This window comes from Ostrea edulis, chromosome 2, assembly GCF_947568905.1.
Source record: "Ostrea edulis chromosome 2, xbOstEdul1.1, whole genome shotgun sequence".
Lineage (NCBI taxonomy): Eukaryota > Metazoa > Mollusca > Bivalvia > Ostreida > Ostreidae > Ostrea > Ostrea edulis.
This window is the reverse complement of record NC_079165.1, coordinates 36,606,560-36,618,815: the sequence shown is the minus strand read 5'-3', so window position 1 is coordinate 36,618,815 and position 12,256 is coordinate 36,606,560. Positions and strand designations below refer to the sequence as shown.

At 33.5% G+C, this 12,256-nt stretch overlaps 1 protein-coding gene across 6 annotated transcripts in view; it reads left to right on the top strand.

Annotated features, from left to right (window-relative positions):
- LOC125678231 (innexin unc-9-like) overlaps nucleotides 1-12,256 on the top strand; it is a 105,554-nt gene that overhangs the window by 41,889 nt on the left and 51,409 nt on the right. For 2 of the 6 annotated variants that reach the window (XM_048916510.2, XM_056153900.1), the window contains exon 1: nucleotides 1,823-2,549. The exons of 3 other annotated variants lie outside the window; for them this stretch is intronic. Coding sequence is in view for 1 of the 3 variants with exons in the window: in XM_048916507.2 (XP_048772464.1) it covers nucleotides 1,282-1,283 (2 nt within the window). In the remaining 2 variants the exon portion in view is untranslated. Of the gene's footprint in view, nucleotides 1-667; nucleotides 1,284-1,822; nucleotides 2,550-12,256 lie in introns of those variants that run through there. One more of the 6 variants, XM_048916507.2, reaches the window with a different exon arrangement.

Here is a 12,256-nt window from a genome sequence, read left to right as displayed (position 1 = left end):
GAATCGAAGCGTCGGACAATAGAGTGGGTAGTGAAGGTGAGAGGGCTGTCTGTCATGTTCACGTGTGTACACGACAACGTAATAAATTCAAAAGCATCGTGGATGACGTCATACAGGGTCATATTCTTTTATACCTGAAAGTACAATAAGTTGTAAGAGACGTCTTTCTTTTCTCATTATGAAGCAAACTAGGGGAAACTTTGATTTAATCAAGTATGTACCGTTGGTCGTGTCGTCTTCTTTATCATTTCGTGTGATATGCGCGGAGGTTTACTAATATCTATAAAAAATTGTCTAATAACGCAAAATTTAATGTAGATACATCTAATTACATATGTACCAGAAGAGCCAGACTTCCATTTTGTTTTCATATAACGCTCTCTTGAAATGTTTATCTTGTTTACAACTTCAAGAAAACAACTAGAGTTAACTACATGCATTTTAAAAGTGTGTCAATGTCGTGGAAGGTGGCATTGAGTAAAACAAATAGTGCTATTTGAAAACTTGAAATAAGTGTTCACTTAAATAACAACAGCGTCATTATAGATCCTTTCTTTGCAAATTTAAACACTTATTGTGTAATGAAACACGAGCAGACAAATACATAAATCATGATGCTGAAACTTTGTATTTTTGTAAACGCACATTTTCAATTGTTAAACAAGTCGTAGAAATGTTGTACATGCATGCACTCCTTGATTATTAAGAATTACAATATCATTACATGTACGAACGGTTGTTCTGACCGATTGTAATCTATCTCGTTCCATCACAAAGTTTACTCGGATTCTCTACTGAAAAAAGACCTTGTTTCATTCATGTAACACAAAAGTGCTGTTTATCAGCTGGACAGGAGATTTCTGAGAGCATTGTTTCCTGCTCTGCAATTCCATGACAAATCTGTGCAAATACAACCAGGCAAATATTGACTCCCTATTGTTAATAAAGGCCAAAAGGTACTTGGACAGCTTTATGTACGAAATGAAGTGTGTGAATTCGGCCAATGATCCGTCAAAATCCTGTTTCAGCAACATTTGTATACATTCTACATGGTGAAAATATGAATATATATATATATATATATATATATATATATATTTATTATTCTATGAGGTTAAAGGTTGTGCACAGGTGTTCTAAATTGAAAACATTCTGCATATATGCTTCAGAACGCTTTCATATTTCTACTTCGACTGACAACAGGCTACGTAAATTTTGCTTTAATTCAAAGTGTGATTACTCAACAGTCACTGCGCAGTGGTCGTTTTTTCTGGGGACAAAATGTAAGTTTGTAAAATACATTTCCTTATTAAAAATATCTTTGTTTTTCATTTTTGAATATTCATATAGGTTTATATTTTTAAATAAAAAAGTATTGATGAAAATATATTTCTAGGACAAGGTATAATACATGTACATATAATTTTAAATAAATAGTTGTTTTTATCATAATCAATTTATATTGAATTGATTAAATATACTTCACATTACAAGGGGGAAAGGCGCCAATTAAAATTTAATTGAACGAGATAAATCAAGGAAGACAGTTTTTTTATATATGAATTTCAATCAAACTGAAACCTACTTGATAAATCACTTTAAACGTTTTCATATTTTGCTGACATCCAGGAAACAAGATTTAGTTGCTGTCAATTTTAATATGAAGATGATAACGTGAATTCACGTTGTTAAGCGAATTCCATGTCTAAACATTCGATAGAGGATTTAGGGAAGCAAAATCGAGATATTGAAACATTACAAACCGCGAGATCACAGGCACACCTCAGATTACAAGGGGAAAAACTTAAAAAGACGGTTTTCGTTTGAATGTGCAGTTTCGTGGTGCATCATCTCTAAGCCCCCACGAAAAGATTTATCTCGTTACGGTATTGCTTTAACAGAAGTTGTAAAAGCTGTTCCACTATCTTTTCCCCCTTCATGTGAACAAACACTGTGTGTATCTAATGTCCCGATTTTACCTCTAGCTGTTGAGTGGCAAATGAGTACTTCGTCTAGCAAATCGGTACCAGTTATGATCTGAATAATGAATGAATATAACTCGGATTAGAACAATCAGATATTTTCCGGGTCAGCTCAACGCGACCACATCCGGACAAAGTAGAACATTTTTGTCTTGCTTCCGAACTTCCAGGAATTTAAGGAGAGGAAAGTGGGATCGGGTATAAGTTTTTGTCTCTTTGTTATTTTAAGTGTATTCCAATGCTTGGAAAGTAAAAAGAACTATTGGTAATACTTGAAATATCGCTTCACTACATATTCCACTAGGCGGTTTGTGAGCGAGTACCATTGTAAGAGGTGATTTTCCAAAGCAGCTGTCGCCGCAAAGGCAACAACGAGCGTGCATTTTTGCAGGGATAACTAGTTCAACACGTGTTGGCTTTTTCTTACGCATACAAAAAACAGTACTAATCTCCATGGAATATAGATTTTTGATTTTTATATCATAATTATATATATTATGGACTACACTTAAAGGATTTATTATGTGTCTGGTGTGGGTGACGCTTGATTCAGACAAGGGTCAAAAGGTAAGTTTTCACTTTGTTGATATGGAGATCTTTAGTTCCCCATGAACGTAGAAGGACACTAAAGGAAATATATGGTCAGTAATGACGACCGTTGTTATTTTGATGCCAGTGAGAGTTTTGGGGTCCTTCTATAAGATTGGGAAAATAAAGATTCTGCATTGTAAATGATATAGGTAGCTATATTGGAATTGTCATTCTACATGTATATGATAAAAGTAATTGATGACTTCAAATTCAAGGTAAAAAGGGCAGTCATCAACATTAATAGCGGATCTTGGGTATTTCCATCTCTAATTATCATTTTTAAAGGCTTTCTAGAGATAAAATGTGCCTATGTTTGTATTTTTTCTCTCAAATTTATGTTGATAGCACGTACGTTTAAAAGATGTAATATTGTCCGTCATTTTTATGGAAAAGAAATTATACGAAAATTCTAGCAGTTTCAATTCTATATGAATTTGAAATAGTTTCAACTCTCAACAGGTTAGAAATTATTTGTATTAACAAAGTAACGCGCATGCTAGTGAATAAGAAAAACATCTTTCAAGTATATTTGATTATACATTCTTGCTTTTAAATTCAGTTGCACATAATAAACAAAATACTGAACACTATCAAATATCTGATAAAGAAATGACGTAACTCTATTCTTTGAAACATTTCCATCCGAGAAAAAAATGTACTAAAATATATTTTTTTATCTGTAGTAATTTTGCATTAACACAAAAATGTCTATTTCGATAACACTCCAATACCAGCCCGGCAAAAAGGGTGCATTCACAATATAGCCAAACAAAAAGAAAAAGGTAATAAAAAGATAATACACCGCATAATTCATAGATAAAAATTTTATCATTACTCACCATCATTTTTTCTCCATGTGGAGAAAATCGTCGACTTTTTTCGGAAGAGGAGATACACCGTGACATATTCACAACCGTGTTCAACTAATCTTATCGGCAATATTTCGACAACCATTAATTGTTTGCGCTGAGAAGTTTCTGCTTGTGCTATTACGAAAAATAGCATGCGGTTCTATGGAATAAAAAATTAAACAAAAATATTGCAGTTAAAAATAGCGTGTTTCAAAAGTGAGCTCGACAAACTTAACAACGAATTAGTTTGATTTGAATTTCTTGTACTATTCAATCTCATTCATGCGTTTTAATCTAAAGAAAAGTTGCTTACATGCACCTAAAGTTTCAAGTACTTTCATTATTCAATGATCTGCTCATAATATTTTCGCGTATTTTGACGAAGATTTACCTGTAAATCTCACGTGGCTTTGATAAATTTGCGGTGTATTTATTTCAATACTTTGACTTTATATATATATATATATATATATATATATTATTTGGGTATATTGGTATCCAGATATGAAATTTAATCGATGTCCTCAAAAGTGGACATCCATATTTTCAGATGTTCATTACAAACGGTAATTCAAAATTCATGACACGAATTAATACACCACTGTACAATAAAAGTAACCCTGAATCGAATTACAAGGTGTTGTGACTTAGTCTGATCTTTGACCAAGTCCAGCGAGTTCTTTGTTACAGATATCGATTTCATGGTTGATCATGGGTATGTTCCTGAATAATTGAGGAGTTTGTACCTGATCCTCTGTGACGATCCCAAACGAAGAGCATTTTGAAGCAATTATCAAAACACGTGGGTTACACAATCCAACCTTATGTGCGTTATATGCAACAGTGTTTTACTTGTGATTCATTGTAAATTATGAATCATTTTGAATGATTCAAAACTTGTGATAATGGTTTCAGAGAAGACTTGTCGAAATTTGAATATATCTTCCTAATTTGTAATATATGGTTGTCGTGTTTGTTCCAGGGCATTATTTTAATACTTTATGATGATGGGGAAAAAAAAAAACGAATTCGACATTTCCAAATGTTTTCATTGGCCTTGTCAAATGCCTTTTCTGGCAATGTAAGTTTTGTCTCGAAGACGTAAATCACAAGACAATTTGCATTATACATTCACACTCAAGTCTTTAGGCACACATCAAGGTTGTATCTATGATTGGGACCGGAAGTCGAAGTCTGAGTAAAAGAAGAGGATGATCTCAAAATTGATCTTTTTTTCGCAATCTAAATATTATACGGGGGCAGGCTGGTGAGGCATTGTAATACCCAGACACACGTGGGAACTGACGACAGATTGCAGCATTAAGTGTTCACATATTACCGTATTCACGTGATTGTCCCTGGTCATAGCATAAATGACAACGGAAACGCAAGATGCTATTTTTCAATCGATAAAAAATCTGTCCTTCCGATCGTCGATCGTTTAGTTACTTGCACAGTTGTTGTAAATCAATGCAACAGTTGTCTGCGGAAGGATTTAATCTGGTATTTTGTTCTCCTGCTGGAGTGGAGATTAATAAAGAGGCGGATAATTATATTACGTAATCATTGAATGTGCAAATACATACATGCATGTCGTTTTTGTACTGCGGCAGTTATCCCTCTTGGATAAGTGCTTTGTCACTCAATGAATTGATGAAATACAATAAATTGAATTATCAAATATTATGATATTATCTGGCAAGCATTTGAAATTAATCATGTAAAAGAAAAAAAAAATCTTTAGTTGTTATATATAACATGTGGTTTTCTTTACACGGTGGATAAGTAATGTTATTACGACTTGATTTGTAAATTGAGCATGGGTATAATAATTAAAACCCGCCAATTTTCTTCGTATGCTCCATTAAATCTTAAATTAAATGACTCAAAAATAAACCATTATCTAATGTTGAATATTGAAGTTTTATATCTCTAATGCCACCTGCATTGCCTGTTTTTCAGGATAGAATATCGCAAATGATTTCTTAAACAGACAGAAGTGATTTAGGGTATACGTAAAAGTTGCACACGTGTCTTCAAAGCAATCAAATAATGTTGGGGCAAATATGTTGTACCAGTAATTACATGTACATTAGAATAGTCTGAAATCTGTTTGTAAACATGGTAAATATCACGACATTTTTGTAATCTCATGCATGGCAGCGGAAACAGCATCTATGGTAAAAATTATCCGACAGAAAGATTTCCATTATGCCTGGGAACTCGTCCAATTTTGTTGACAAATCAAAATAAATCTCGTCTTTAATTTGTAACAACGATGGCTTAATACCACTGAACTTGATAATCTTGACATACTTGGCAGAAGCAACTAGATTGTCAGTTTGCAAGACCGTTAATATTTCATAAACCCCCTACATATGTTTCACTTTGTTTAAAAGCTGTTCTGGGGTGGCTTTTTTATTCACGTCTGTTTGTCGTTTGGCAGTTTTGATGGCAGACGAACAGTAATTTACCTTTAATGCATTTTACATATGTCGTATGTTTATGATAACGTTTCAAAACTTTAAATTGTGTTGAGTGATAAGCATTCGTGATTTCTTTCAATGTGTCAAGAATTCAGTTTCAAGGATAAGATTCTGTCATCGTAAACCATCATTGCTGTTGGAGTCCCAACTGCTTCAAAAGCGGCCATCAACACAATACATTGAGGGATCTTTTTATCAAAATGTTATTGTAATAGTTTATCATCCTATAGAGATTCAAAACTTTAGAGTGATTAAACTTTCGTAATCTATAACGTTTGTTTTTGATTTCACAGTAGAGCAAGCCATGGGATTCTAAGTCAACTTCTCGTTCTAAGGGCCTTGTAACGCTGAATGTTATTCCTTCCTATTTTACCGGTAAACAGGGCTGTGTTATTTACTATAATCTATTTAAGGTGTATTAATAGTTATCAAAAACTTTTAATTTAATCTATTTTTAGTATGGGATTTGATTTATTACACATTAATCGTATTGTCAGCGACATTTTACTACTAGTATTCAAACGTCAATATCTTCAAGTGATTACGTTTTATAATCCAAGAAGGATAACTGTTGTATGCTTGAATTTCCTTCGATGATTCAGAGAATTGCCAATGGTTAGACATGACTGGTAACAGTTGTTTGTGATCGGCAAACAACTAATTGAAGCTTCAATAAATTTTTGGGATGAATGTGGATGCATTACGAAGGCAGCTGGGATATTTGTGGCGCTTTTCTGCACTTTAAAATGATTTGTGAGTGCTTTCACTTTTAAGAATTCATGTTGAATTACAAGATATGACGTGATCAATAATTATTAAGGAGGTATGCTACATCAGAGAAATTTGATATGGATGAAAAGTGGAGGATATGTACAACAATATTTTGAGATTGAAAATTTCTTAAATTTACTTTATTTAATAAAAAAAAATATGCAGTTTTAGTCGAAAGCAATTTGAAAAAAAAAATTAAAAACCCCTGCTGGACTCGAACCCGCGATCTACAGTTCAGCAGTCGATAAGCTTTTTTTTTTTTTTTTTTTTTTTTTTTTTTATCTTTTATTTTATTATTTTATTTAGCAGTCGATAATCTAACCTACTGAGCTACGCGATGACTTTTTAAATGACTAGACAAATATTGCTAATATTCATATTTTCATCCATGTTTTAAAAGGATGTCAGCCATTATGACGATGTAGAGAAACTCCTTAACACTGACAGTATCTCCCTTTCTAGTATATTGCATTTATATGTACGTTTGCATAAACAACACATGTTATTTTATTTCTTCAGACCATGCATTAGAAACCAGATCAATAAATACATCAGGAAGGCGACATTGTCATAAATGTATATTGTTCAAAATACATCACACAACAGGTGGGGATAAAAAAAAAAAAGAGCTCCGTTCAATGAAATTCAATTTTATATGTAAATGTCTCATGTTTCTGTTATTGATTTATATGCAATGTAACAATAAAACACCTCATATAATCCGCATTAATTCTGTTAACATTTCTAAACCTGATCAACAAGGTGAATTTAAATATGATGGATATGCAATGAAACATACAAGTAATTTTTTTTTTTGAAAAAAAAAATCTAATACATATATATAAAGGAGTAGAGATATGATAATTTTAGGACTTCAATTTCAAAAGGTCGCCTTTATCACTGTGCATTATTACAAATCAAAATAAACCAGTAGAGTAGATCCATGTGTACATACTCCTCCTCCATTGGTGAAGCATCATAGTGCGCTGAAGATCGTTTGACGATTTGACGACACGTTGTCATGGCTCTGGATCCCATACTTATCAATGTAGCATCATTTGCTTTAATGAAAGGAACCTTAGAGGGCGATTTTATACCAATTTCATTTGAGTATGGAACGTTAAACTGAAGTTTTAAGACGACCAAGCATATGGAAATTATCGATGGATCTTTGATTGCCTCGATTTTACACAACGTCGTTATATGTTAATCCCTTTTTGGCCAGCACTTAAGTTATTTGTAATCGCATTACTAAATGTACATATAATGCATCTGTTATTACAGCAAATTTGGATGTAAAACAGCCATTACAAACTCTTACGATCAGAGCATGGGTTTAAATGATGGCCAAGTATTCCACGCTCGTCATCATCACAGACGAAACGAACCCGTTTTGACAGATTGTCTAAACAGAAACCCGAATCAGGCAGTTGACTTGAGGGAAACTGCCGCCCTGGAAGCAAATATAAACTTAACAGATCGATAAAAGAGTGATTAATCTTGGACACTAAGTTACCAGAAAACTTTTTTTCTTTCAAGAAAAGCTTCATTGTCTATGAAGTGATAAATTTCGCGATTTGTTCGTCCATTAGGCGCGTCGGAGAGGCATTCGTCATTTTCTGTATACTCAAAACGTCAACGCTAAGTTGGCTAACGGCCATGACAACATACGAGTTACAAACAAAAGTACAATGCTATATGAAAGCTACGACTTGTTAATTCGTGGTCACAATATACTATTTCGTGGCCACGACTTACTAATTCGTGACCACGACTTGTCTATTCGTGGCCACTTGTTAATTCTTGGTCACAGATTATTTTTTCTCTCGCGCGCGTTATTTGACCCGAATAAGCTTTCATACAATGCGTACTTAACGGCATGTCAATCAATATATATATAACTATATAATGTCAAAATATTATACAGGTATGCTATTTATAAGTCTGTTAAGCTATATCTGGAAAGACAATGTCATCATCAATGAATCTACGATCTGCCGATAATTTACTTTATGTCATGCTCTAACGATGATATAATACATAATGCTAGGTACTCGTGAACCAATCTCAGTAGCTTAAGATCAGGATATAAAGAAAATGGTGAGAGGGAATACTGAATGGATCAGAAAAATAAATTTCATAGTGGTACCTTATTTGTAGTGCAATCCATTATCCACAAGTTTGAATTAAGAATAGATTAAGAGAATCTCATTAAAATTTACAGTTTATCAATACCAGAAATATATTTTATGGTCCATTACTTCTTAGTATGAGTTCGAGAGGAATAAATATCGCAGGTATAACATTACTAATGCGTTAACGTTGGGGTCAATCTTAGTTTTAGATATTTATACCAGAGACAACAGGGATATTAAAAGTTACGGAGTATCCTGGGATGTTAGTTTATACAACATAGAGTATGTAGTACATGTTCTACTACTATCAATACTACTACTAACAATACTACTACCACTATTATTACAACTACTATTAAATGTAGTAGTAGTAATATATGTAGTAGGGGTGTCTTTATGATAATACTTATAGGTGGCATTCACTGCGGACTCTGACCTACATTTATAAACGCGGCGGGGCCCATTTGTCTCGTTCAACCAGACACTCGGTTGTTTTCGTAAACTGTCTGGTAAAGATTCACATGTTTTGGTATCGTTTCGTTAAATGATGACGCCTTAGAAAAATAAACGTGTATATTTACAATCTGGTCATACCAAAGAAGATATGTACATATACAAAAGCCGACTGGGCTCATTTTTAAAAAAAAAAATCTTAACTCGTTATAACGAGTTAATTATCTCGTAACTCGTTATAACGAGATAAGTAAGTCGTTAAAACGAGGTACTATCTCGTTATAACGAGATAATTAGCTTGTTATAACGAGATACCAATTCGTTATAACGAGATACTAAATCGTTATAACGAGTTAGATTTTTTTTCTTCACTTTTAAAAAATGAGACCAGTCGGCTTGCGTATCAATAAATTTAGTGTCCTATTGTTGTGGAAAATGGTTACCATATCCTGCCGGCAGCACCGTAAAACATACTTTCTGTCAACTATACTTGTCAAGCATTTGACCAGTAAATGTTTGAGTTTAAAAGGTAGCTTAAACTTTTAGTCAATTTGGAGGTGTGTTCATATTCAATACCAACATTGTTCTGACATTTTAACGACTGTTGCCACGAGTCTTTACAGAAACAGCTGAGCGTTGTGTTGTTTGCTGTATATTTTATTATTGCTTCGACCGGTGCATGCGCTTTGCTTTTGTTTTGTTTTTTGTTTTTTGATGCCAACGATTGTAATTGTGATATATAACATGTTGCAATTATTATAACATGTTGCAATAATTATAGGGGGCCTCCGTGGCGTAGTGGTTGGAGCATCGCGATCAAAATCACACGGCCGCTCACCTCTGCTCGGCGCGGGTTCGAATCCCGCTCGTGCCGGTAAGTGAGAAGGTTTCCCAGTTGCGGAAGGTCGGTGGTCTCTTCCCAGATACATTTTATCTGGGTTCTGTCTTCCACCAATAAAAACTGGACGCCACCATAGTGTGAGTGTGGCGGAAAACATCAATCAATCAAGCAATTATCATATTCTTTTTATCAAAGGACCTCTCCATTTTAGCTGTACATAGCTTGCTGTCCCTTTTTACCATCCCTCTTTTCAATTTAAAATTGATTTATCTATCATACTTTTTGGTAAATATTATTCAACACTGATGTATCTCAAGTAAGTGCACAGTCCTTTTCCCTTGTGATATTGGAAGATAAGGGTAGGAAACTAAACGTTAGCCGGAAAAACTACAGAATTACTACCCTAGGTCAATACAGGTAGATGAGGTAGAAAGAAAACGTATACTTTTTTGCAGATTTTTATGGCATTTATTTTTATGAATTCCATCACCTGCTCAAGATTGTTCAGTCTTGCTTTTTGGATATAATTTTCTTTATTATAAAAAAGACTTATAATAGAAAAGAGAAATCTGGACAACCTTATGCTCGATATAAACAAAGGTTTTAAAAAAACCGGTCATTCGATGGATATCAATAGAGATTTAAGAAAAACAGGCAAACCCGATTTCAAAAGACTCTTAATGTTTACGAACTTTGCAGTAAACAAAATGCAAAACCTATAATTTAAGGCATTAATGAACATATTGGGACATTGTAAATTGCATAATTCAAACTTTGATGTTTTACTAAATCATCGGGGGCCGTATGTCACAGCTAATGTGGGGAGGTCCTTAGTAATACGGTTATTGTGGCAAAATTTGTAGTGACATGGGACCTCGAATTTAAGAAATCAATATCGATATAGCTTCCCTTACCACCTTAGCTTTGCACATAATTCAGCCGTAGCGAGTTTGGAAGACAAGTAAGTGTTTGCACATTATCATATACATCTTGTTCCCCTCTTATTGACTCCATTGCTCTCACGAGGAAATGATTGGAAACAGAGAAGAAGATAAATTTAAATCAAATATTCACAGTTACATCACACAAATTGCAGAATCCAAAGAACTGTTTGTTTTCTACTTAATTTTTATCCAAATCCCCCGAAAATCGAAACACTTTATAGATTATAGTAATAAAATATGAATAATAAACTCCCAAAATCAAATAATTTTACAAACGGTTGAGTAATTTTATATCGTATATTTTATTAGCTCTGCAGTAAAAACAGTGATGATAAATTAAGTAGGAAATCCATAGAACTTTATTAGTTTTAGAGCCTTACTAGGAACCCATGAGTATTTGAGATGACGTATGTAATATAGCTTGGTCCAAAACAGATTTTTCAACTGAATGATATGAGGATTTGTAGGAATGCATTTATAGTGCAGTACATGTATAAATGTTCACAAACAACATCTGCATATGGGTACATTGTATCATTTAGGACTCTGGGGATTCATTTCACTAAAATAAGTCACTAGACAAATTTTATGTAAAATTATGCAGCTTGAAAGATACACATTTAAAAACAAAACTCCAATAGGGTAAAGGGTTACAGACAAAGCATATTATGCAATGTTTGTTAGGTACATGTGCAAAAATGTAATGGTGTATGGGTCATTATGTGAATTGTTGCATTGTTTGACGAAAACGTAAAAGCTTTCTGTGGTTATGAGGTTTAAAAACGAGAAAGCCTTTTTTTACCATGACAGTTCTTCGTAAAAGGAATCCTGTGTTTTAGACCTCTATCCAAAATGTTGAACTAGAAAGTTGAAACCACAGCAACAAACTTGTAATTTCCAAGTGCGAACGTTTAAATCAATTTGATAAAATATCGCATTTCAAAAATACTTGAAATCTCACAATTTTGAAATATGTTTTTTTCTTTAGGGGTGGGTTGTTCAATACGTAGCAAGAGTACCAAACATTGAGAACAATCACTTGGTTCAGACACCATTACATAATTCCGTGATTTAAGACATTGACAAGGCATTAGAATTTATTGTTCTTGTGATAAAGAGCATCTCCACAGCGATTCTGGTAATAAACAATCTCTCCTACATCATTTACAGTAATATCCTGTTCGCTTTTTTTTTTTACACAC